At 40.1% G+C, this 26,857-nt stretch overlaps 2 protein-coding genes across 3 annotated transcripts; one reads left to right on the forward strand and one right to left on the reverse strand.

Moving 5' to 3' along the window:
* Positions 1-1,560: 1,560 nt before the first annotated feature.
* On the forward strand, positions 1,561-19,550 carry B4GALT6 (beta-1,4-galactosyltransferase 6). 2 transcript variants are annotated; one of them, XM_028737100.2, is made up of 9 exons: positions 1,562-2,561; positions 7,124-7,240; positions 8,844-8,957; positions 9,983-10,107; positions 10,414-10,530; positions 11,878-12,065; positions 13,899-14,021; positions 15,008-15,109; positions 16,355-19,550. In XM_028737100.2, exons 1-9 carry the CDS (start codon positions 2,447-2,449, stop codon positions 16,500-16,502), a joined length of 1,149 nt encoding a protein of 382 aa, XP_028592933.1. In that variant the 5' UTR covers positions 1,562-2,446; the 3' UTR covers positions 16,503-19,550. The 2 variants fall into 2 exon arrangements, with proteins under 2 accessions (XP_077789205.1, XP_028592933.1); XM_077933079.1 differs by lacking the exon at positions 13,899-14,021 and having other exon boundaries at positions 1,561-2,561.
* A 1,486-nt stretch (positions 19,551-21,036) lies between these two features.
* Positions 21,037-25,012, reverse strand: TTR (transthyretin). Its single transcript, XM_028737101.2, has 4 exons — positions 24,887-25,012; positions 23,455-23,600; positions 22,596-22,731; positions 21,037-21,319 (listed from the first exon to the last, which is right to left on the reverse strand). Exons 1-4 carry the CDS (start codon positions 24,953-24,955, stop codon positions 21,212-21,214), a joined length of 459 nt encoding a protein of 152 aa, XP_028592934.1. The 5' UTR covers positions 24,956-25,012; the 3' UTR covers positions 21,037-21,211.
* Between the last annotated feature and the right edge of the window lie 1,845 nt (positions 25,013-26,857).

Raw genomic sequence — 26,857 nt, forward strand, 5'->3', positions numbered from 1 at the left:
TTACCATCCCTTTTGAATGAACTTACAGGGCCTTACAAAAAGTGAGTGCTGCCATACTCACATCCCAATAGATACAACCTCTGTTTTCTTCAATGAAAAACACAAATTCCCCTTGCTCAGTGTTCCAGAATGTCTATTATCTCCTCTTAGTGCAGAGTAACCAGAGGACTTTGGGTTGCAGAACTGTCTGTGTCAGTCTCTATCTCCCTCCTGTCCTGTAACATCATTTCTTACAGTTGCATTTCTTATTAGCAGCACGAGATTAAGGAGAGCTGCATATTTCGAAAATGATTATCAAACTATATAGATCTGATCTTCATTTGTATGTGCTGACAATAGTACTGCTTTGATAACTACAGAAAAGATTACTGCAAGTTTTCAAAGGTAAAACAAAACATATTGTTATTTATAAAACTTTGGAGTATGTTAAAACGGTGACATCTAGTGGTAGTATCAAATATTAGCAATGCTTCCAATCCTAGCTGCCCAGTTTCTGTGATGTTTCAGTCTGTTCTTCCCTCTCCTTCTAATTAGAAAAGGTAGATCGATCAGATTGACATCTTAAGCGCTGCTTCAAGTGTTCCAAATGGGGTTAATTAAACACATGATAGGTAGGCAGTGGGAATGAGTGAGTTAATTCTTGTCTAGTGTTAGGAGCCTGTCTTCAGTGGGGAAAGTTTTCTATCTGTGGGGGCTCCACAAACATTTTTTTGTTGGTTATAGTCATGCTTAGGCATTCGCCTGCACACATAGGGTGTTAAAAGAGAAATGAGAGCAAAGGCACTCATGCAAGTCCTATTCCCAATATCCTTGGGCACACAAAGCGCTTGTCAGATCTTTGTATATTTACCACTAAGATCTGAAAAGGGTTTTAAAGTGTGTTCTGTTGAATCTCTCTGAAATCGAAACCCTGATGATAGTACATGAGAAGAGTAAAAAAAAAGTATGACAAATGGGGTGCCGTAGGGTTCTGTCCTGCACCCATTGTTGTTCAGCTGCTTTATAAAAGAAATAATTGAAGGGATGTTCATCAGATTTCCAGATGACAGCAAACTGGAAGGGGTAGCTAATGCCTCAGAAGACAGGAATAGGATTCAAGGTGATATTAACAGACTGGAGAACTGAGTCAAAAGTGACCAAATGAATTTCAATATGGACAAAAACAAGGTTCTGCATTTAGGCTGGAAGAACCAGCAGCAAAAATATAAGATGGGCTTGCCAGTAGTATATGTGAAAGCCTTCTGGTTTTCCATTGCATCCTCCCCAGTCAGTGAGCTTTGCATACTCATGCATACTGAGTATGCTTAGTCCCCACTGTGACGTTTGGTTCTCCACCCCTTCTAAGGTTTTCTTTTCCCTATTCTTTTTTTTAAAGTAGTTTTTAGTGCCTCTGCAAGATCTTGTGCCGGGTTCGCCAATGTGAGAACGGGATGCTGGACTAAGAAGGGCTCTCCCTTCGTCCTCGGTTCCGCATTGGCCCGGGGAGCGGGCCGGCGCGCGCTTCCTTCCTCGCGCCTGCCCGCTTTTCCAACCCACGCGAGCGTGAGCGGCGCGCGCTCCCCACCCCCCATCATCCCTTGCCGCCACCCGCGCGACACGGAGTTCTGCAGTTCCCCTTCGTCACGCCGTGGAACCCGCGCGCGCGCCCGCCCAGGCACCCCGCACTTTCGCTCCACCGCCGCAGTCCGAGAGAGACCCGCTGGTGGGAGGAGGCAGGTCTCGGGAAAAGAGCAAGAGCAGCAAGCGGAGCGGAGAGAAAGCGGCTAGGGATGCCCGGACGGCAACCGCTCCCAGCCTGCGGCAGGATGGCGAGGCGGGCAGCGTCGGCCAAGGAACCAGCAGCGGGGGCTTCCGGTGGGCTGAGAGGACCCGGAGCCAAACGGCAGCAGCTTCCCCTCAGGAGGCGTTGCTGAAACACCTCTCCTTCCCGCCTCACAGGGGGAGCGCCAAGTTCGGACTGCAGGGAGGTGGGGGCGGCCTAGAGGGACCACAACGACACCCCCTCCCACACTTCCCTCAGTGTCTTTCACCTGCGTCATGAAGCATCCTCCCTTCAGGGCTGCGGGCGCTCGCCCTTTTCCTTGACGCCTCCCTTTGGGGTGGCGCGCGCTGCCCCCCTTCCCGCCCTCCGCTCCGTTCTGTGCCCCCCCCCCCCGCGCCGGACAGGTTGGCCCATCCTGTGTGGGATAACCTCGCCCCGCTGACCATGCCTGGGAGTCCGTTCCCGCTGGTGGGGCTTCCTGCTCTCCCGAGGCCTCGCTCTTGGCTTCGTGGTCTGCCTTAGCAGCTGGTTTGGCTTGGCATCCAGTCCGTGGGCAGCCTGCTCTTTATTTATTTTTATTTTGGTGGGGGTGGGGTTTGCACCTTCAAGCCTGGGAAGCGCAGCCGCCACTTGCAGCCGGGGGGAGGGAGGGGGTGGCCTGCCTCTCTGCCCCGGAATAGGAGGATGTCTCTCTTCACGAAGGCGCTGCGAGTCTCCAACCGCTCGATTTTCGTCTTTCTCTTCTTCTTTTCCTTCTCCTCCTCTTGCCTGTATTTCATTTATGTGGCGCCCGGAATAGGTAAGAAGGGATCCCCGGCATGCGTTTTTTCAAGGTCGGTGGGTGGGATTAAAGGGCATGTCGTTCCAAAACGGCTCAAAGGATTCACCAGGGACTTGGTTCATTCATACATGTGCACATGCGTGTGTTTTTTTTCCTCCTCACATGCGATGATTTGGAGCTGTTCTCCATTGAAAAACATTGTGTTTGAGATTGTACTAGGAGCCGATGATCAAAAAGTCTATGTTGCCTGATCTTGTGGTGGCTGATCTCACACTTGCAAGTCATTATTACCTGATGCTGCAGGTGTTGAGTGAGAAATGCACAAGTGTGAACTCATAAACTGAAATGTTACACTGATGCAGTTTCATTGTGTTGGGTGAATGGCAAATCATACGGTGGTCAAACATTCCTGTGTGTACACAGTCAATAAATTTTGGAAGTGCATATGTTTTCAAAGGGATGGATTGTTCTTGTCCTTGTGTTGTGAGAGATGCTAACATGCTATTACAGGAGTTGGGCTTCTAACAAAAGAAAATACCAGTTTTACTTGCATTCTGTTTGGTAATTCTTGTTGGTGATGAAATCACATCCACTCTTCTGCTCATTATGACACTTGAATATATAAGACTTGTGAGATATGGGAGCGTGTTGGACAGCGCTTGTGACATAGTTTCTAATGAGAACAGCCCATGCAAATATGCTGAGAGAGCTTTGGATAATTTTACATTTTATTTCTATAAAGCCTGAGTGCTTCTCAGCCTTTTCACACAATACTCTATAGCAGTCATTTAAAAACAATTCCTCCTGCGAAAAATATTGTGGCCACATCTACTACATTAATCCACTTGTAGATGATTTGAAAACTTCACTTGGTCCAAATTGCAACAGCAAGATTACTGGGTGGGGTTCCATTTAGATCTCTCATAACTCCTGTTTTTAAACAGCTGCACTGGTTGCCATTTCACTTCTGGACTCAATTCAAGGTACAGTCGTATGTCTTGGAACTCGTACGTTTCGGCTCTTGAATGATTGAAAACCAGAAGTGAGTGTTTTGGGAAGCTGAACATTTGGCGTGGCTTCTGCGGCTTCCGATTGGCTGCAGGACACTCCTGCAGCCAATCGGAAGCCGCGCCTTAGTTTTCGAACGGTTCCGGGAGTCAAACAGACTCATGGAACGCATTCTGCTTGAGAACCAAGGTACGACTGTACTCTCATTAGTTCCTAAATTCCTAACTCAGGGATGGCGCATCCCGTTTCACTACTTGAGGTTAAATGGGAAGTTCCACTTTGCCTTGCTGCTGCTGCTGCTCCTGGCACCACCTACTTGGCTCCTGCTGCCCTATCTGCTCTGCTGCCACCACACGCCCTGCCTCATCTGACATGGGCGGAGAAATGGCACAATTTTGGGAAAGATCTTGCCCCAAATGGCTTCAATTTTGCCCCAATTCAGCACCGATGGTGGAAGTGGCAGGGCAGGGAGTGCTGCCTGGGAGACTTCTGCTGCCTGAAGCAGTTGCTTCACCTGCCCTGTCTGGGCCAGCTCTGCCCTAAATGACTTGGGCACCAAATACCTGAAAGACCACCTCCTTCCCTACAGACCCCCTTTAGGTGTTAAGATCAGCAGAGGGGCCATATTGGTTCCGGGTGTAGTCCCCCAAGAGAGGACATTCTCTGTAGCAGCGCCTAAGTTGTGGAACTGTCCACAGAGGTGCATCCAGCATCTTCATTGTACAGCTTTTGGTGAGTGCTGAAGGCATACCTGTTTAACCTGGCTTTTGACATATTAGATGAGGGTCTTTTTAAAGAGGTGGTGTGCCACTCTCTCCTTAAAGGCAATTGCTTTCTCTCCCTTCTCCAATGAAGTATTTGTCACTCCCTGGATCCACCCTGTCAATCCCCTAGGGCAGTATTGGCCAAACTTGGGTCTTCAGCTGTTTTGGGACTACAGTTCTCATCATTCCTGACCACTGGTCCTGTTAGCTAGGGATGATGGGAGTTGTTGTTCAGAAACAGCTGGAGACCCATGTTTGGCCAACACTGCCCTAAGGCTAGCTCTAAGAAGCTAAAATTCTTCTCACAGTACAGTAATCTAAACTGATCTAGTATTGATGGAACTGAAAGTGCTCTAGATGCCTCCATTGGACTGGCTCCACCTCTGACATTCAGGTTTTAACTCTAGTCACCAATCCTCCTGTATCATCACACATAGGTACCTGAAATACCAAGGTGATCTACATGCCCCAAAGTAATGGCAAGGGGATTCAGGAGTGATTGTTTTGGTGGTTCTACTTCTCATCATTCTACAGTAAGACAAGAGCCTTGAAAGGGGCACCAGCCATGTCAGCCAGAAAATCCCCCAGGGCGGTCAGGAATCCATCTGGTTCCATTGGTCTCTGAGGGTGAACTAACCCTTGCAGAGTGGAGTTACTACATTTAGCTCAACCAGAGAATGATCCACCCATGACAACAGACGAACAGCAAGCCCCCAACCTGCTCTGTGGCAAGACTAGGTTGAGAGTATGCCCACCCACATTTGTTAGACCACTGATGCAGTGAGACAGCCCCATGGTTGTCACAGAGGCCATGTGGTCCTTAGCTGGCCTTAGCCTGAATATTAAGTTTCCCAACACCACCATAAAAGGGTACCACATGTCAGACAAGCTCTGTGAGTTTAGTTAGGAAGGTTGAAGAGCAGTGGGGTGGATGGCACACAAAAAAAAATCCCGTCTCTCTGGCCCAACACCACAAATTAGACTACACACCTGCAGTAGAGGATAACAAACATCAGAAGAACATCCACTAGTTGACACTTTAAAAAAATGGACATAAGCTACCTTCAAACAGAAGTGATTACTTCATATGCTTCTTGGTACAGTTAAGTAGGAAATCTGGAAATAGATTTGGATATGAACTTGTCTCAAAAAGGGAGAATATAAAATTGAGAAGATCCTATATGATTTAGGATGTATCAGTATTCACGATAGTGCATAGTGTTCAGTAGGAAAATGAATCTTTATTTTCTGGCATAAGTCCTAATATTTACTTGCACTGAACTTTCATATTGTGGAATGGCTACCGATTTTTAAAATCAAGTTCACATTTCTTTATACAGCACCCTTTAATTACTAATTGAACAAAATTGATTTCACGTTGGTTTCAAAGGGAATATGTTTCCTTAGAGGATGTCTGCCTGTGGATTAAACTACAGTGCAGTGGTGCAATAACAAGTTTAATTGATTTAAGTAACAATAATCTAGTTGTGAAAGACTCATGACTTTATGATACCTCCTTACCTTTTCTTTGGTTGTGATATGTGATTTGGTTACCATATTGAAGTGTTTTACTGTGGTAACTAAGGAAGAAATTCATTGTAGTGCTATGGCAAAAGTTCTATCAGCACAAGCGTTTCAGTTTGCCAGATGGAATGATCCTCTGTCTCCTTGCACTTTGTGCTGTTCTGGGGGTTCTCCTGACCCCCTCAAACTAATTTGAGGTGTGTGTGCAGGGGGCTCACAGGGGAAGAGGGGAAAAGCCCTGTTACGCTAATGGAAGTCCTTGTGCAGGCTTCCATTCACGTGACTCGTGAGTTGAATCCAGACCTAAATTTGTTTCCATGTTTCCATTCGGGATAATAATTCTGGATTACCGGATATCTAAAATGACATGGACCAAACTTGCATATGTCCAACTACTTTATGTGATATTTTGCATTCTTGATACTAGCATTGACATTTCAGCTAGCTGAAAACACAGTTCGAGTTCTTCTTAGAATTTATGTTACAACAAAGGCTGCTTTGGGTATATAATATTTTTATGTACAGTCGGGTCTGATTCATATTCAGCTTTTGCATGGTTGTCCTGTGGCATGGCCAGTAGCCACATATATCAAGCAACAATGTGTTTTTTTCTCTTGGGAGGAGAAAATGGCATAAGAAGAAATCATGACAGTGGGTTGGCAAACTTATTATGCAGGTTTCCCATAAGCATCTGGTTGACCACTGTGAGAGCAGGATGCCAGACTAGAGGGACCCATTGGCCAGATTCAGCAGGCTCTTTTCATATTCTCATGGTTCCTCATTATAATGTCACTGTTGTATCGTGATACAGGGGGCATGCAGAAGCACATCTGATGGTATGGCTCTCTTCTCTGCTTGCATATATATTATTTGACAGAACGTGCCAGCATTGTCAATGCTGACTGCATCCATCACTTATTAAAACAGAGAGATGCCAGATGTCAGGCTTATAAGTAATTCCTCCTTCTTCCTTCTTTCCTTTGCATAAAGTAAGTTCAAAAAATATATTACCATGTTCTCATATTTAATTGATTTTTTTCAGAGATAGTGAAGAAAAAGACAGGTACTCTACACTGAATATTGAACTTTGTACATTTCACTTCCAACTGTTATTGAGGTCCCACAGCTTCCCCCCTTTTTCAGTGCCTTAATTTATATTTGGCAATGACTATATATATTATTATATTATATTTGTCAATCATGTAATTGTGCAATAATGAGTAACATTTATAGTTTCAGTTTCAAATTGAAGCCAATTTTGAATGATTTTTCATCTCTCAACAGCAAATACGTATCTATTTATGGTTCAAGCACGAGGTATAATGCTGAAAGAAAATGTGAAAACAATAGGGCATATGATCAGGCTGTACACTAATAAAAATGCTACTTTAAATGGCACAGGTAAGAACGTTATGCTTTTCATTTTTTATCTTAGAACATTTTCATAACCATCTGTTGAGTGAACCGTAGATTACAATGCATTTGTTTATTGTAAACATTTCTAAAATGCCCTTGAAATAGATCCTAGGATAGCGTACAATAAGATTGGAATAAGAATAGAGTAAGTGCATCAGGAATAAAACCCAATAAATGCAAAACATAAAAGAATACAAACAAACAAAGACAAACTAAAGACAAATGTAACCCTTTTAAAATGTCCAGACAATCAGAAAAACCTTAATCTGGCACCAAAAACATTGTAATGTCAGAAACAGGTGATTAATAGAAAGGAAATTGTTGATGGGAGCTAGACATTTTGATTCCAGCAAACTAATTTGACTGCAGGTTTGTTTCTGGGCTGAATTCAAGGAACTGGTGTTAACCTGAAAGTGGTTTGGGGTCTGGGAAATCTAAGGACTGCCTTGTTCTGTATGTTTCTCCCAGCATTCACCAATCATCATCTGAGGCTATGCTCCAGATCTCTTGAAGTTGTGAAGCACAGCTGATGGCAAACTAGGCTAGGGTGTTCCACTTTGTGGAATCCACTTTGTGTATCAGGCCATATCACCATATGGTTTCAGGCAGTTGTTGAAACATGATTGTTCAAAAAGGACTTGGCTGATTATTTTTTTGTTCTGCCTGGCTGTTCTGAAATTATTATTGTGCTGTGGGCTTTTGTGGGGTGGGGATTCTTTTTCACTTGGGGATTGTTTTATATCTTAGAATCTTAGAGCCATAGAATTGTAGCATTGGGAGGAACCTCGAGGTTCATCCAACCCCCTATAATGCAGGAATCATAGCTAAAGAATACCTGACAAATGGTTTCTTAACCTCTGTTTTAAAAACCCCAATGAAGGAGAATCCACCACCTTCAGAGGTAACTTTTCCCACTGTTGAACAGCTCTTACCATTGGAATGTTCTTCCTAACATTTAGTTGGGATCTCCTTTCTTGTAATTTGAATCCATTGGTTTGGAACACCAGAAAATATGCTTGCTCCATCTTCCATGGGACAGCCCTTCAGATATTTGAAGGTGGCTATCATATCACTTCTCAGTCTTCTATTTTCTATTGCTAACCGTACTCAACTCTCTCAACCATTTTTCATAAGGCTTATTTTCCAGACACTTAACCATTTTGGTTGCTATCCTTTGTACACATTCCAGCTTGTTGATATTCTTTTTAAACTGTGGTACCCAGAACTGGACAAAGTATTCCAGGTGGAATACTGCTATAGTCAGTAATAATATTTTATTAATTCTAATTCTGTGTTCTGCAGTATTAGCTACCCCTCCCAGTCTGGTGTCATTGATGTCAAAATGCTTTCACCCAAGTCATTTATAAAGATATTGAACAACATCATGCTCAGGACATAACCCTTTATCACTCCATTGGCGTTTTTGAAATACTGTTTTTCTATTGTATTTTTCTGAGTTCCTCAGAAAGTATATGAGAGATGTTTTAAAATTAAATAATATACAGAATGCAAGGCTACCTTATAAACATAGAAACAATTGTGTTTTTTCTTTCTCTTTTAAATTGAAATTGAATTTCTTTCTATGAAGATTACCCTGAAGGCAACAATTCAAGTGATAACCTTGCACAAACTGTGATGTACCTTCCAGAAAATTTCACTTATTCTCCTAGCCAACCTTGTCCAGAAAAGTTGCCCTACATGAGTAAGTTCACCTTGACATATGATCTGTTTTACTACAAATTGCTTTGAAATAGTCTCTTTCAATAAAGTGTATTAAAATTATTTCCTAGATGAGTATGGATATAATTTATATTAAAACAATTTCTTAGATGAATATAGATATAATTTATATAACTAGAATCCTCAGAGTAGAAGAAAAACAGGTTAGATTTATTTATTTTTAGTAATGAAAACTTAGTAGAAAAATAAGTTTTGGAAGTTCATACCACAGTTCAGAGCTGGCTATGAGAATGCATGTTTTGAAAGCAGTGCATTCAGGTGCAGTGTTCTTTTCAGTTAGAGGATTCTGTCATCTTGCAGGAGAGAACTTCTACCCATTGCTGCAATTAACCACAATTTATTTTATTTATTAATAAGTATCTTTATAAACCACTATTCATGAAAAATATCAGAGTGGTTTACAAAAGTTATACGCACAGAAGGCCATACAGTGAAAACCATATGAATTTATTTTTTAAAAAAATCAGAAATCAGCTAATTATTATGGAAATTGCCTGATGGAATAGAAAGGTTTTCAATCCACCTTTCAAAATTGAAACATTCTGAAATAGAATGATCCTGTTGAATCTCTATTGGAAGAGTGTTCCACAAGACTGGGCCGATGTCACTAATATCTTGAACTCAAATGGGGACTGCAAAGGAAGAGCCCTGCTGTAAGGGGGTTGCAGTTGGTGGCAATAAGCTTTTGGAAGCTCTGGGGTAGATCCAATTCTATCAGGGCTTGCATTTGGTGCCAAACATTAGAAATGTCAAAGAAAAATAAGGAGTGCTCTTAAAGGCTCCCAATTGTTCCTTTTGTAGCTGCATTTTTACCTGCACCGCACTTACCATAATTTGGCCCGTGTTTCAGAGGTTCCCCATGCCTGACCTATGGAGTTTATATATTTTAGTTTTATCACATAGTGTTCTATTTTAAGTGATAATTATGAATAACTTCAGGTTGGTTTTTTTAATTCACATTAATATTTCATTCTTTTCGCAACTTAGGAGGCTTTATTGATGTCAATATGAGTGAAATTGGTTTGGATGAAATTCAGAAGATATTTTCAAAAGATTTAGACATTGAACCAGGTGGTCATTGGAGGCCCAAGGACTGTAAACCACGGTGGAAGGTGAGGTGAAGGTGAAGATGATATTTTCTTAACATCTAAAAATACTTCTTAAATGTTTCAGTCTATGTGCAGCATGATCTAATAAAGCTAGGTGATTTTCTCAGTCTTGACATGGTTTTTCTTTTGCAATACTGGAATACATCTTCAGAATGATATAGAATGTATATGTTATGTATATGTATAATTTGTGTTTTTCAGACCAGAAGCTGACATTGAACTGTAGTTTAAAAGTAATACTGTATGTATGATAGATGCAGGGTAACAAATGCACACATACTTATACACACTTACTCATTGTATTTGAAGGTTGCAATACTCATTCCTTTTCGGAATCGTCATGAACATCTTCCAATATTTTTCCGACACCTGATACCAGTGTTACAAAACCAAAGGCTGGAATTTGCTTTTTATGTTGTTGAACAGGTGAGCGGCTTTATATTTGTTTTAGAATGAATTCAAATATATTATTGTAAATAATGCACTGTATCTATGTTAATCATGGTTTCCAAGGTGGAATCTACACACATATAAAAATGCTATGAAAATGCTTTTTTAAAATAAATGTTTTGAAAAATACATTGAATTTTGCATAGCTCACTGTCACCATCTAGTGTCAGATTTTTATATTGCACTTTACAACACATTTAAAACGTTTTATTTGCTGGCGCTGTGGTCTAAACCACGGAGCCTAGGGCTTGCCGATCGGAGTGCCGTGACGGGTTGAGCTCTCATTGCTCGGTCCCAGCTCCTGCCAACCTAGCAGTTCGAAAGCACGTCAAAGTGCAAGTAGATAAATAGGTACCACTCCGGTGGGAAGGTAAACGGCGTTTCAGTGCTCTGCTCTGGTTTCGCCAGATGTGGCTTAGTCATGCTGGCCACATGACCCAGAAAAACTCTCTGTGAACAAATGCCAGCTCCCTTGGCCAGTAAAGTGAGAAGAGCGCCACAACCAGAGTTGTTCGAGACTGGACTTAACTGTCAGGGGTCCTTTACCTTTACCTTTTAGCTGAGTCCCAAGAAATATTACTCTTGCAAGGTTTGGGCAAAATTCCTTAAAATGTTTCCTTTAATCAGGTGAATTAAAAACTAGTTCTTTTGCTTCAAAAGATTGTCTCTTAGTTTATATAATTTTAACTGTGGCATTGCATATCTGGTTTTGTGGGTTGTTCCAAATCAGCTGTGATCACTCAGTCAGTAGAGCATGAGTCTCTCTCAGGGTCATGGGTTCCAGATCGGCATTGGGCAAAAGATTCCTGCATTGCAGTGGGGTTGGACTAGATGACCCTCATGGTCCCTTTCAACTCTACAATTTTATGATTATATCATACTATGACTTTAACAATGTTTCTGCTACTCTGCTGTTAGAAGGAATGTAGCCAGGGGTGCCAACTTGATTAAAATATTTGGGCGGGGGTCCCGGGTAAGCCCTGCCCTGCCCAATCAATCACATGACATGTCACACACACCATTCAAATGGCAATGCCCATCAGCTTTGGGGGGCCTGGACTTCTCAAATATTTTATGGGAGGGGGAACGTTTGCTATGAAGTAGCAAACATTATATATTAAGAAAACTTTTTATGTTAAAGTTTTGTATATATCTAGCTTATGTCAATAGTCAGTCCTTTTATGTCAGTTCTTATTTAACACATTTACAGCACTATCCTACACTATCCTAACTATATTGCCTAGAAGTGCCATAGAATTCAAAGGTGGTTACTCCTGGTTGAGGATTACAGTCTTAACGTCTTGTTTTCCCCCTCTTATTAAGACTGGAACACAGCCATTTAACCGAGCAATGCTCTTCAACATTGGTTTTAAAGAAGCCATGAAGGATGGTGACTGGGACTGTGTAATTTTTCATGATGTGGATCACTTACCTGAAAACGATCGAAATTATTATGGATGTGGTGAGATGCCACGACATTTTGCCGCAAAGCTGGACAAATATATGTACATGTAAGTAATGAATTCAATTAATTTGTGATTGTAGAAAATTCATTCTGAATCTCTATAGTTATAACCAATGTTTACAATTAGACAAAGCTTTGCCATTAGGAAATGGCACAACACTGGAAAATAAATATTTAAGTCAGTCATTCCTCCTGCTGTCCCACAAGTATGGGTTAAATTTAGTACTACTAGACATTCCTTGAAACAGTACAAAACAGAAAAGTTAGTATTTGTGTATAACAAAAGTTAAGCAGTTCATGCAGATGATCTATGGATTAAAAGGCTCATGCCTTCCATATATGACTATGGGTTTTTAAGCTTTGGCATAGAATTTGGTAATTATATGGATATGGCAGTGAAAAAGTTTTGGACTGTAACTACTTTGAGGTACATCTCATATCTCAAAGGTTCAACATTAACTTGCAAATGTGAAGGTTTTAAAACACTTTTAATTGACAAAATATGTACAGTTTTATTACCTAGCCCTTCTACTGAGGCAGTTTCCTTTCTATGAACCTTATTGACATGTATTAAGGGACGCGGGTGGCGCTGTGGGTAAAAGCCTCAGCGCCTAGGACTTGCCGATCAAAAGGTCGGCGGTTCGAATCCCCGCGGCGGGGTGCGCTCCTGTTGTTCGGTCCCAGCGCCTGCCAACCTAGCAGTTCGAAAGCACCCCCAGGTGCAAGTAGATAAATAGGGACCGCTTACTAGCGGGAAGGTAAACGGCGTTTCCGTGTGCGGCTCTGGCTCGCCAGATGCAGCTTGTCACGCTGGCCACGTGACCCGGAAGTGTCTCTGGACAGCGCTGGCCCCCGGCCTCTTGAGTGAGATGGGCGCACAACCCTAGAGTCTGTCAAGACTGGCCCGTACGGGCAGGGGTACCTTTACCTTTACCTTTATTGACATGTATTGCATTGGCATAGCTATGTAGTTACATTGCTGTGCAAATAGGCTGAAAGTCACTCCCTATCATTCTTTGACAAACAACCCTACCATAGTAAAACTTGCTTACTAGATGAAATCACAAAAAGTATCTCTTTTCAGTGATGTATGCACTCTGACTACATTTCTCCCTTACCTAAAAACCTGTTCCCATGGCTTAATCTTGCAGTGGCCATGGCATATTTAGTTTCTAGCTTCTAAAGCTCCTGGTCTTTGTGATTCAGCTGCCCATTTACTCAATGGCTGTCTTTTATTCCTATGGCTCTCAGCCTACATTTCCCCGCACACCTTGCATATGTTTATTGCTCAGCTGCTTTATATCATACCTCCTTTGCTCTTCTCTTCTTGCATTTGCAGATAGTCACTGCTTTTGTCTAGAAAAAAATGCAGCATCAAAAGATTATGGTTGGGTTCTATAGGTGCACACCCAATATGATTTTTGTTTCCTCCCCTATGCTTTGTAAAGTAGATTCTCATGCCATATCACAATCTGCTTTTGAAAGTCTCTTTATTTTTGTTTTAAATACATGTGAATAGGGGCTGCTCCTAAAACATCATTGGTTTCATGGAGCTAGCTGTGCCATTCTATGAATCCCAGCCCATATTTCCAAAGCTTTGTTTTACACTTGTATGCCTAAATCCAACCTCCTGACTATGTGGTTAGTGTTTTCCTTGTGTGTTTGTAGGAATAGCTGTAAGGTGACCTTATAGAAATAAACTTGGCTTCTGCGTTTATTGAATTGATTTAACAAAATTGTGAAAGCTTTGATTTTAAAAGGTGCATTCATTTCTTCAAAAAGGTTAATTGTTTGTCAAATGTGGAAAGTTGTAGGAAGAAATAATTATTTTTACCTAAATGCACTAAAGAAAATGAAATTTGCCTGCTGTCATTTTCAGTCTTCCATACAATGAGTTCTTTGGTGGTGTAAGTGGACTAACAATAGAACAATTCAAAAAAATCAATGGATTTCCAAATGCTTTCTGGGGATGGGGTGGAGAAGATGATGATCTCTGGAATAGGTGAGTGTTTATAGAATGTATAGGTTGATCGCCTAGATGGAAGTGACTTTCAAGTTATCTTCTGGCATTGAGATAGAAGATTTATTCAGATGTGCAGGTGCCTATTAGACACTTGTAAATTAGTATCTAACAGTCACTTAACATCATGCTAATTCCTATCACTTTAATGGCACAGCAAAGCATTTTCTATTAAGTTATTTGTTATTAAAATTTATATGCTGCCCTTCATTATAAAGCAATCTGAGGATGGGGCACAACACACAACATTCTACATACAAGGCATCCTATTAGGCAGTCCGGATGGTAGTCTCTTTTAAAGAACTTCAAAGAAACATAACTAGGATAAGGATAAGTTTAAAAAGTGAAGTAAACTCAGAATATGTTTGGGAGAATTTTCTTTAGTTAATAAGTAGTCTATAAACAAAAGAAATGTCTCCCCTGCTCGTGTTTTGAAAAGTGTGATTGGATCTGCCTGATGAAACTGATGCCAGCATGTTGGAAAACTCTTCCATTCTTCTAAGTGTTCCTGCTGTCTCACTATTGTTTTTCCAGTCTGCAGATGCAGTCAATTGGAAGAAGTGCGTTTTTAAAGACTCTTGCCAATGTTTCTCTCATGACATTTCCTCTTTAGTCGGTTGTCTAAAAACATTTATGTGAATTTCAGTATAATCTGAGAGCGAACAAGTAAATCAAAGTTTATTACCCTTCCCTTACAGCTTAAAAATAAATAAAAATAAAGACATACATCTTCTGTATAGGTCAGAGACAGGCAGACATGTTGCAGGATGAAACTTGCACATTCCGATGTTTTGCATAGCTGACCAGATAAGCTATGTTCAGTTTAAAAATGTCTGACTGTGGTGAATACCTTGCATCCACAAGATTTACTCCCATTTGTGCAAATTGTTCATAGGATTGCAACCACAGTCAAAATGGCTTTACAAATCTTAAGTTTTTCTTACACATGTTAACTATTTCCATTGTAGGGTTCACTATGTAGGATACAACGTATCAAGACCAGAAGGAGAGCTAGGGAAGTATAAGTCTATTCCTCATCATCACCGAGGAGAAGTTCAATTCTTAGGACGGTAAGAAAAATGGCTTAGTGTCAAAAGGCTCACAGGAGATTTTGTTTCCAGCATATTATGCTGTTAGCTGCAAAACATAACAGTTGCAACTATTCATGTATATAGTTTCTTCACATGCAAAACATGTCTCAAGTTTATCCTTGTGGAATATATACTGTTGTTATTCCCAGTATGATAAACATATGATTTAGAACCCTGAATGATCACAGTTCTAATTCCTGTGGTGATCTTTCATGAGAAGAGGAGGACCTCCTCCTCTTCACATGAGTGGAACTCAAACTCACGGAGGGCTGTCGGCACAATAAAGATGGCATGACAGGACCTCCCCTGCTCTTGGGTGTGTGGACAAATATCCAAGTGGCGTTTACATCTTGAGTAACACCATGGTTGGTCTAGGACAGGGGTCAGCAACCTGCGGCTCCGGAGCCGCACGTGGCTCTTTGACACCTTTGCCACGGCTCCGGGGCGGATACTAGCGAGGGGAGGAGGCGCATTGTGCGCCCCGACACTCCCCACTGTGGCGGGCGCTGTACTGGCTGTGACGTCGCATGGGGGCGGTGCGTGCGTTAGTCACGCACCGTCCCAACATCACCTTCCCGCCCACCCGCCCGCTACATTGTAAGGGGCATGTACGTTGGTCACTGCATTGAAAGGGGGCATGTACGCTGGTCACTGTTTTGAAGGGGAGTAAAGAACACACACACACAAAAAGGTAACTTCTTAATTTAACGTTTATTTCTATGAGGAGGAGTAATTCTGAGGGGTCAAACAAAGAAATAATAAAAAAGTGACAAAAAAGTTATTTTTATAATGACGAGTTTTGCGGCTCCCAGTTTTTTTTCCTTCGGAAATGGGTCCAAGTGGCTCTTTTTGTCTTAAAGGTTGCAGACCCCTGGTCTAGGATTTGAATTGGTTGGTTCTGATGTCAAAATAAGCACTAGATAGCATTAGCTTATTTTGTGTTCGCATATTCCCAGCCATAGGCCACTAGGCTATATCTGGAAGTAAGCCCCATTGAATTCAAGAGGACTTACTTCCCAATAGAGATGTATGTGGTTGCACTGTTGAAGTTGTTGCGCTGTGTAAGTATGTTCATATATCGTCAAAGTTTTTTTTAATTTTGAATATGTTTACATTTGATAAACAATTATCTGCTTGTTTAAAGGCTGAAAACCACTTTCAGATTGTAGCCAATTAAACATGACTTTCCATAGCTTTTAGCAATGCTCCTTTTGCTCTCCACAGGTATAAACTATTAAGATATTCCCGAGAGCGTCAGTACATTGATGGGTTGAATAATCTGCTATATACACCTACTGTTTTAGTCAGCAAATTGTATACAAATGTAACAGTAAACCTTATGCCAGAACTAGCTCCTGTCCAAGATTATTAATGGAACAGCAGAATAAATGGATCAAACATTTGAAAGTATTGATTTAAAACCGCAAGTTAAAGACATCACATCAGATATTTCTGAAGACTTAACAAAAGAAGTCAAATGATTGTATGTATGACTATGTGCCAGTTTGTGAAAAGAAACCCGCCTAGTGGCTGCTACTTAAAATGTTTACGTCATGAAACCACCACTATTCAAGCCTTGTTTGGGCACGTTTTTCACAACAGAAACCACTCGTCTCAACTGTAATTAACAGTCGTGTTGCTCGTTTAGAAGCCAAGAAAAATCATTTTCACCCAGGAAATATGCTTTCAAGAATCACAGTTAAAATGAAGTTTTAAATATTTTTCATGTTATGTAAATATCTTTTAAATTAACATGCTTTTGAACATGGCAGCATTCAAGAGTTCTGTATGTGCTTGAGAATACTTCTGTTCAGTCTCTTGGATTTTGTTTATTGGCATGAGATAACATGTAAGCAGTTAATTCTGGACAAAGACTTTGATTGGTTTACAATGAAGGACCAATTTGCTCCTTATGGTTGTAAACTATTTTGAGCTCCTATATACCTACATACGTGATTTTACCACTAATTTTTCTGTGAATAATCTTTAATTTTTTATTCTATTTATTACTTAGGCAATGCCATGATTCCCTGATTATGCTTGAAATAATATTGTTTATGCATATTGCATGTACATTTTGGGAATCCATCAAGGATGTTATTGTGTGCCAATAGTGTTGGTATCAGATTTATGCCTAGTCAGTCTATTTATTAAGATATTGCTGCTTGTAGATTTCTTTTTAAAACAACTCCTTCCCTCCTCAATGGAAAGTGCAGATATATGTGCTCATTAGAAGAGATTAATGAGTGATAACAGAAGGGGAATGATGGCAGAAAGACTTAATATGAGCAGAATGAAAATTTCAGAACATTTGCCATTGGTTCAAATTTATTTACATTAAAGTCACTGGAGCTGGAGTTACCCCAAGGGGGAATGTTTTGAAGGTTTCTCACATAATAATTGGCATTAGTGTCAAAAGCTTCTCTTTTTAAAGTTCTGTGCATTTTCTGCAACAACCTAAGACTCTTTCCTTCATGACCTCTAGAAAGAATGAGCATTCTCTGTGTTCTCTAATTTCACCAGTTTTTGTGGAATGGGTGAAGATCACCATATTATAAGTGCTATTATTTAGTATATTCTTATATTAGTGCAGTTAATACCATGTGAAATTACTTCTTTAGAGCCTCAGCATAATTTTTTTATTATATGCTGTGCATAGGTAAACTGTGGCACTTGATCTCCCAGGAGGCAATGATGTCCACCAACTTAAAGGTAAAGGTAAAGGGACCCCTGACCATTAGGTCCAGTTGTGACCGACTCTGGGGTTGCGGCACTCATCTCGCTTTACTGGCCGAGGGAGCCGGCGTACAGCTTCCGGGTCATGTGGCCAGCACGACCAAGCCGCTTCTGGCAAACCAGAGCAACACACGGAAACGCCATTTACCCTTCCCACCGGAGCAATACCTATTTATCTACTTGCACCCGGGAGTGCTTTCAAACTGCTAGGTTGGCAGGAGCTGGGACCGAGCAATGGGAGCTCACCCCGTCGCGGGGATTCCAACCACCGACCTTCTGATCGGCAAGTCCTAGTCTCTATGGTTTAACCCACAACGCCACCCGAGTCCACCAACTTAAATGGCTTTAAAAGAGGATTAAACAAATGTATGGAGGAGAGGGATGTCAATGGCTACTAGTCATGACGGCTATGCTCAACATCCACAGTTGGTGGCAGCAGTGCTTCTGATTGCCAGCTGCTGGAAACTACAGGAGGGGAGAGTGCTTTTGTGCTTGAATCCCACTTGCCGGTTTCTGAAAAACATCTGGTTGGCCTCTCTGAGAGCAGGAAACTGAACTAGATGGGCCATTGGCCTGATCCAGCAGGCTTTTATTATGTTATGTCCTTATGTTATGTTATGTTATGTTATGTTATGTTATGTTATGTTATGTTATGTTATGTTATGACGTTGCAAGAGACACCTATCATTCTAAATAGTATGCAAAATTCAACTAGGCATTTTACACAGTTAAATATGAAGCGTTCTTGCTGAAAAAGCAAGGATGTCAGGAAGACATGATTTAAACTGGGCATTTAAAAGAGTATTTAAACTTTATCTAGATCTCTACATTGGGTGTTCTTCTTCCCCTCACCCCCAATTTATTAGTGGACTTTTACGAAGTTAAACATGCCACACGTTTACCAGATTTAATATGGCCACATTATTTGAATGCAAATGCTTAACTTTAAAATGTTGTCAGCTTGTTGCATAACTTTTATATAGGTATATATTTATATATATATATATTATGCCTTCATTTTTAATCTATAAAAAAAAATCCAAGATACATTGTACATTATTTCCTGGTTGAACACACCATTCTAGAGGAAATCTTAATATGCCATGTGCCTTTAAAGTAGCATAAGACTGGAGCTGGGAGCCGTTCATATTCTTTATCCATGGCCTCTTGTAAAACCCCAAAAAAGTTGAATTTGGTCTCTGGTTTCCAGTAGTTGACAATTAAGAATTTCCAATAGTTGACAATTAAAAATGCCTATAATTGGAAATATGATTTTTAAGATTAAAAAAAAGAAATTATAATTAAACAAAGTAATGATAATCATTTCACTTTGAAGTCTGCTGAGAATACTAACTTTACCCCACCCCACTTGGTCCTTTAATATTTTGGGCTAAAATTAGAGGTAATTGATATATGGATAATAAAACATGCTTTTCCCTTTGGATCTCTAGGTCTGTTTCAGAATCTTGTTAAAGAGTTGAGCTTGTATTTTTTTCATGTAAACTATGTGAATTGTTTAAAAAAATGTACTTGCAGCATATCAGAGGGAAGTGTACTTAACATTATTTTACTGTTCCAGCTGTGAGATGCTCATTTAATGCACTGAAAACTAATGTTGGAAATTGTAAAGAATCATGCTATGACATTTTATTTTGCACATTAAAATGTTTGTACTTTTAAAATACATTGTCTCTTGAAATGTAGTGTGCTAAAAATTGAGGTACTGTTACTTTTAGTAATATAGCTTTTATTTTGTTTGAAATAGTTTTGATATAGCTTACACAGTGTATTCCTTCGATTTCTTTTCTTTTAAAGCACAGGTTTTAGGAGAGCTCTGCATCATTATATTCTACAAAGTTTAAATGAAAAGAGGTTTTAATCTTTTGTTATTATTATTTTTCCTTAGAGTGGATTCCCACTAAGTCATATTCAGAGTAGATCCACTGAAACATGTGTTCTCATGTGAGTCATTTTTACCTTAAGTCTCTTGATTTCTAACTTAGTCAGTGCAAGCAACAACACTTAGTGCCTGGTTTTAGAAACATGCCCTTAATTACCCAATATACAATTCAGCTCATTGCTCATGCAATTCCTCTTTGCATTCAATGCCTAGCTATCTTCAGGTTCCTGAAGGTGCTTTTCAGGTTAGCTTTTCCTAAACTACTAGTAGTTTGAGCACTGATTTTACATAGGAACACAGTGGTACCTTGGTTTTAGAACAGCGTAGTTTATGAACAACTTGGATATAGAATGCTGCAAACTCAGAAGTAGGTGTTTCGGTTTGTGAACTTTGCCTTGGAAGCTGAACATGTTCTGCTACCTGTTGAGTGTGTTCCATTTGTAAATTGAGTCCCCTGCTGCTAATCAGAGGCTTCCTGTTGAGTCTGTCGGTTGTTGAGTCCCGAGCACCCATACATAGAGGTGATATTTGGAGCTTATGTTTTTGTTATTTTTTGTGTTTTTGTTCGTGTGGTTTTTTTTAGACTATGACTTGTTCTTCATGCACATCAGTGCACATAAGGAAAAAAATAATTTTAATTTTGTCATCTACAATACCGTCTTATTTATTTTATTGTACAGTACATTGATTATTGCTTTCATTTTATGGATCAATGGTCTCGTTAGATGGTAAAATTCATGTTAAATTGCTGTTTTAGGGGTTGTTTTTAAAAGTCTGGAAGGGATGAATCCATTTTGCATTCCTTTCTATGGGAAAGCGTGCCTTGATTTTGGAACAGACTTCCGGAACGGATTAAATTTGGGAACCAAGGTACCACTGTAATGGCTTGGAGTCTACATTTTTGCTCCTTTCACAGAAGGCAAGTTGCACTCATAGTGGAAACTATTTTAAGAACACATTCCATTCTCGTGTGTGCATGTGTGTGCATGTGTGCACACGCATCACTAAGAGCACTGAGTGAGATCTTCAGTACAATGTCTCCTTCCCTGCCATTTCCCTCTGCCTTAAGTGTGACTTATGTGCCAATGGCACTGCATTTCTCCAGGCTTCCTGGAGACTTGCAACATGTGAGTGAGCATAGGTGTGCCAGCAGCTTGATGTGCAATGGGTATAGACCCTATAAAAATTGAGAAAGGACCGTGGGTGCCTCATGAGCTTTTGTTAAACAAAACTGGATCTTGTTTTGTAACACAGAAAATGACACAAACTATTTAGAGAAGAAATATTTATTGATGCATTAAAAAAAAAAAAGTTTTAGCCAAGATGTTAATGCTAGATGCTACTTTAGCAAACAAGCCATGGGTTATACAAATTAACTGCTGCCTCTAATATAATCCTACAAAAGTGGAATAGTAGAGAGAATGTTGTGAGAATAAAGTATGATGTCATTCCTTTGGGTCGCTGACAACAGCTGTGGTTGAATAAGAATAGGGACTAAGAAGAGCAGCAATGGTGTAATGACGATGACCAGAATCGTTAGCAGTAAAAACCACCTGCAAGAGGAAAATACTTAAGTTAGTCATACAATGCTTTTTTCTGTAAAAACCTGTATTAAAAATATTAATTCATCATAAGTTGCCTACAAACTGTCCAAGTGCTCTGATTTGTCTGCTTTCCTTGGACAGGACAATTCATTTCAATAGAAGGAATACATCTGTATACAAAAAAAGAATATAAAGATTGACTTCATCTGTTAAAATGAATGGCAATGACTTTGCAATTTGGGACTCATTATGTGCACATACTTGTGAAATAATCATTGGGTAGGGACAGCTTTGTTTAGATTTCAGTTAAGAAGTTAATGAAAATGCTGGAAGACATTCAGAGTGATACGGTAACTCCATAAGCATGCTAAATTTGGTTGCAAAATTTACATTGACTTTTTAGTGCTGAGAATCATCTTGTCATTGATTGGTGAAGATATGCTTTTTATGTGGTTAGTTAATTAAAAAAACCACTGAATGCATTGCACAAAAAACAAGTTGTTTTTATAGAAGTTTTAAGGAGTGCCCCACTTTAACCAATAAAAATATTGTTTGTTTCTAAAAATGCATGTGAAATTAGAGAGGCACTAAAAATATTTATGCTGTTTTACAAGAAGCACCATAGAATCTTAGAGCTGGAAGGGACCCAAGGGTCATCTAGTCCAACCCCCTTTAACACAGGAATATTATGCAATGCAAGAATATTATGACTTGGGGGCTTTCCTAATGTTTTGCACTTTGAGAACCAGAAAAATTGATTTGGCAGAATCCACTTGTTAAGTCATGATGGCCTATTTTGTCTACATTTTTCAGGCACTGAGCCCTTCCTTATGCATGTGTGAGAAAGTTAAGGTAAGCCTGTAAGCTTACAATGTCTAGCCAACAGAAGTTTGTAACATTGTTTTAATTTTTTTTTAAAGTTTGTTTACTGTTTAAGGAAAGTATACTTGTAGTTCAGCTGGAGGTTCATGTATACAAATGCAAGATTTATTGGTTTTGTACAGGGTGAAGTTCTGATAGATTTAAGGGCAGATTTGGATGTGGCTTTTTTAGGGGGTCGGACACTTAAAATGCAGCCACTCCTGTAGTCTACACATACTGAAACCTTCAGCTTTCATCCTCCTCTCTCCCCAGTCCTGCTGCATAGTTGATAGCAGTAATTACCCAATCAATTGTTCCCATGATAATATTCGACTCTGAAAACTTACTATATTGTGGGATTTAAAAAACTGCCAGTGGTTTACATTATGGGGGGGGGGACGATGATGATGACCCAAATACTCACATCAGCATATTCATGAAATGGAGCAACGCCAGCTGCCTTCCAGTATGTATTGGTGTCAAACTGGACCTTGTACAAGCCTTCTGTAAATTGTTCATCTGTTGTAAGCTCATGGATTTCCCCAAATTCATTTGTTTCCCTGTAATACAGGTGCATAAAAGTAATAAGGATGGTATCTTTTTATATACATTTTTTTTTATACAAGAAGTAGGTTGGGGCTGTTATGGAGCACCAAATTTTCTCAACAAGACTTCTGTGTAGTCATGTATAAGACTGTTTTAAGTTGCAATTCAAAGTTCTCTTGGAAATTCATTCAGTTTCATTTCAGAACTAGCCATATGTCAGGGATATGTGCAGTACCGGCACCTTTTTTTACTAGAAGAAAAGCACTGCATCTCCCTCTTACCATCTGACAAGGCTCTAGGTGTTCTAGAGTGGGTGAGCAGTTTGCAGCCCTGTCTCCATACGTAGCTTCCTGTGAGGATATTGAAAAGGTTAGTTTTGATTCTTTTTAAGAGAGCAAACATCTAGTCTTCATAGCTGCAGAGACATATGGCTTTCAAATGCAGACTATAGTACTAGTCATGTTCCTAGGAAGGCGTTCTGTGGTAGGTCATGTAACAAGTAAGTCCACTTTACAAATACAGGATGGGTGTGATGGTGCTCCCACAGTGATAAGGCAGAAAGTTGTTCCTGTTGCTGTGAGTAAACATATATTATCTGTATAAACCCTTGGAAATAACAGTGAGGCTTGGAACAGAAACTTGGTTGGTGGTAGTGTTGTGGATTCACACAATTTGGAGGTGCCGTCTCAGCAAGGCTGACTTGCTCCTCAAGGCACTTCGCATGCAGGGCAACTTACCCAGTAGCAAACTCCTTCCAGGTGCCATCTTCAGCTCTTTTGGACACTTTTACCAGTAGGCTGGTAGCTGGTCTTCCTTTAACTGCATCCAGGACTTTCACCATAAGAGGACACTTTGAGTCAATGGAGCCATGGGAAACCTTGACCTGGCAGAAGAAAATATCTATCAGGGTGTCTGTGGTCCATAGCCTATTTCATGGGCATAAGGAACACAATACAAATTCTTCAACAGCCTGTACACATCCAAGAGCTGTCAAACAAACAAACAAACAAACAAACAAACAAACAAACAAACAAACAAGCTTGGGCTAGGAGTTACTGCAAACATCATTTATATACACATAGACATGGGATGCAGCTTTGAGAATTGGTCTGTTAAGAGTATTTAAAAGCAAGCACAAAATAAAATGTTATGCCAGTTCAAGCTTTGCTTTTAACAAATAGATATTCCTCTTATTCCTCCCTCCACACTTTACTCTGATTTAAAGGTTCAGTGGGTCTATCATTATTAATGAATATTCAGCTAGCACAGCAATATTCTTGAAGTTGACATACATTTGAGCATTGCACTATTAATTTTTAATTATTAACTGTAGCCAATTGAGAATCAAACTTTACAACTCACTGTAAATAAAAGTAAAAATGATTTTCATTTTACAGAGTAAGATTAGCTGCAAATAATTATCAGATTTGCCACTGTCACAAATTGCCTTCAGGCATTTGCTGTATATGGTAACATATTGCATGTTTTTAAATAATGATAAAAAATAATGAATAGTGTAGTAAAATGGAACAGACCTCTTACAAACACTTACCTGTGTGTAAATCCCCTTGAACTCAATGGGACTTACTTCTGAGTAGACATGTATGAACAGAATTGCATCAACAGTTGCTTAAAAAGCAGTAGCATTGTAAGATTTTATGGTAACATTTAGAATATGCATATATGAAGAACAAATAGAGAGCTATTATTTTTTTAATGACAAACTTAGCTAACAGATCTAGTTTTCTAAATATAAATGGCAGGTGCTAAAATTTTCTGCATTGTATAGTAAAAGACCTTGGGATTTATGGGTATCTTTCCTGCAAACAACTGATTTCTTGAAAGGTGAAATTGCCTGCAATTCCTGAGAGAGAGCCATGTATCACACTGCAGCAGGCATGTGACAATATCTTGGACTACTATTTTAATTTCTTCAGCATGATCAAATTACCAGTTGTCGGCAGTTTGGTACGTATTATTTCACAAATAGAATGTGTCTCCAGCAACCTGAAAGCCATTCTAAAGTACCTTGGTAAACGATGCAGCCATCAAAAGATATGGACAGTTCACTATGGATCAGCATATGTGGTACAAATTTGGTAATAAGCTTGCAAGAAGATTGTACTCCCCACCACCGAGAAACTGTTGTACCACTAATGCAATACTTACCAGTGGCGTAGCTTCAGTGATGTACACCATTGCAGCCAAGCAAACGAGAAGCAGAGAGGAGGAGGCCATGGTGTTATATGTGTGTGTGCAATCAGCAAAACCCTGCCAACGGCTATAGGCCAGTGAGGTTTGAGTTTTTATACTCCATCCTTCTGCAAAACAGCCTACTTATCAAGTGCCCGTATGACTTTAAACCTGCTGATTCTGATTATTTACTTAGTAAGCAGTCCAGCTGGGCAGCACTTCCATCCATTGGCCTTTTGCAGAAATCCATGGGATTATAGTATATGGAAGGAAAGACTCCACAGGCACTGTGAGTAAGCCAATGAGTAACCCACACAAACATGAACCTTGCCTATTGGGATTAGGATGTTTGGACATAAGTGTGTGTGTGTTGGTGTTGTGGGGGGCAGGGAACTGTTAAGCAACTGTTCTTTGCTTACATTTTACGGGCCACAGAATGTCCATTGCTTGTGGAAATATCCAACTTGGGAGTCAGTCTTCCTTGCATTCTTACCTGTAATGGGCCATTTGGGCACGATAGATCTTGCTTTTCTGCAGTGCGCCAAGTACTGTCATGATTCCTATCTGCTATTCTATAAAATGCTGGGGTTCTCCTTGGGGCTTGTCACTGCAAGATGTTTAACTGTTTTAGTACCTGATCATTCACATTAGGAAGCAGTCTGCATTGCAGAAGCTGACAGTTACCCCCACCAAAGCAATGATGAACTGATTGTGGCCATGTGTCTCCATTAGTGCCAATCTGTAGCACACATGGGATGAAGTCTAATATGTAGAAGATATGTGTCGCCTGCGATGCAGAATGCTGCTGAGACTTACTCAGAGAGATTCTCCTGCCATGGACAATGGAACTCTTTCTCCATGTCCTATAATTAGCAACTACTCTCTTGATCCACTGCAGTTTAACAGCATCTGCTGCTGCTGCTAGCAGGTGATAATGGTTATTTACATGCTGTGAAAAACTCTAGCTGATGATTTTGTAGATCAAGTTGTTATTAAAGGCTCAGCATCAAGCTAGGCCTTTGTCATATTTTGAAATATATATATATATTTAAAAGTTGTTATTGTACAATAAAGAAATAATTTCTATAAGGCTACAGTAAATAAGATCCATCATACGGTTGTACATAGCCATGGTGTTTATCATTCTCAAACATAGAGAACATAGCCCATTTCTCAAATTGCTTAGGTCCTGACAGAAGAAGCATAGTTATGTCCCAGGCCTTCCTTCTATAATCTCCCATGTAGAGACAGATGATTCAGTGATAATCTATATGTATTTGTGGTTATAACATTATTTATTTGAAGTATTTTAACTCCAATCTTTAACCAAAAAGGGCCCTAAAGCAGCTTCTGAGCTTCAATAATAAGAGAATCCTTACTCTCTAAAAGACATGGCACAAAAAGAAAACAGATTTGGAGGAATGGGAAAGAAAGCAAACTTGAGTACTAGATCTTAGTTACAAAGTGCTTATAATGGCCAGCTGGAACGGAAAAGGTTTAAGTAAAGGTAGAGCTAACAGGTGTTGATCTTTCAGCAGAGTTGATAGATCAATGCTGCTTCTCTCCCTCCCTCCCTCTCTCTTCTGTAGCTTGATGGCAGCCTGCTGCCAGGTGACATTGATGAAGGGAGGACCCTGATGGAGCTGGCTTATCAGCTGATGGCGACCCTGCTTCCCTTACCCCTCTCTCTCCTGTAGTCTGATGCAATGATAACTGAGGGATGGGAGGCCCAATAGAACTGAACTTTCAGCACAGCTGCTTGTGGCCCAGCTTCTCTTCGTCTGCTGTAGATCAGTTGCAGCTAACAAACAGCAATCCTTTCTTGCAGAAATCCTGCAGGATTCTACACAACACCCCTGTTTTCATTGGAGAAATGTGGAAGGCCATGGAGTTATGTGACCCTCCGAGCCAAGGAGATAAGTAACTCTATAAGCTTTAGAAGATATC

Source organism: Podarcis muralis, chromosome 8 (assembly GCF_964188315.1).
Source record: "Podarcis muralis chromosome 8, rPodMur119.hap1.1, whole genome shotgun sequence".
NCBI lineage: Eukaryota > Metazoa > Chordata > Lepidosauria > Squamata > Lacertidae > Podarcis > Podarcis muralis.

What these genes read in the sequence shown, in the direction of transcription:
- B4GALT6 (XM_028737100.2), top strand. Translation starts at nt 2,447, where the DNA reads ATGTCTCTCTTCACGAAGGCGCTGCGAGTCTCCAACCGCTCGATTTTC. An exon ending in TGCTACTTTAAATGGCACAG is followed by an intron (nt 7,241 to 8,843) that starts GTAAGAACGTTA and finishes CTTTCTATGAAG; the next exon opens with ATTACCCTGAAGGCAACAAT. An exon ending in CTTTTTATGTTGTTGAACAG is followed by an intron (nt 10,531 to 11,877) that starts GTGAGCGGCTTT and finishes CCTCTTATTAAG; the next exon opens with ACTGGAACACAGCCATTTAA.
- TTR (XM_028737101.2), bottom strand. Translation starts at nt 24,955, where the DNA reads ATGGCCTCCTCCTCTCTGCTTCTCGTTTGCTTGGCTGCAATGGTGTAC. An exon ending in TCACTGAAGCTACGCCACTG is followed by an intron (nt 23,601 to 24,886) that starts GTAAGTATTGCA and finishes TTCTTCTGCCAG; the next exon opens with GTCAAGGTTTCCCATGGCTC. An exon ending in CATTTCATGAATATGCTGAT is followed by an intron (nt 21,320 to 22,595) that starts GTGAGTATTTGG and finishes TTCCTCTTGCAG; the next exon opens with GTGGTTTTTACTGCTAACGA.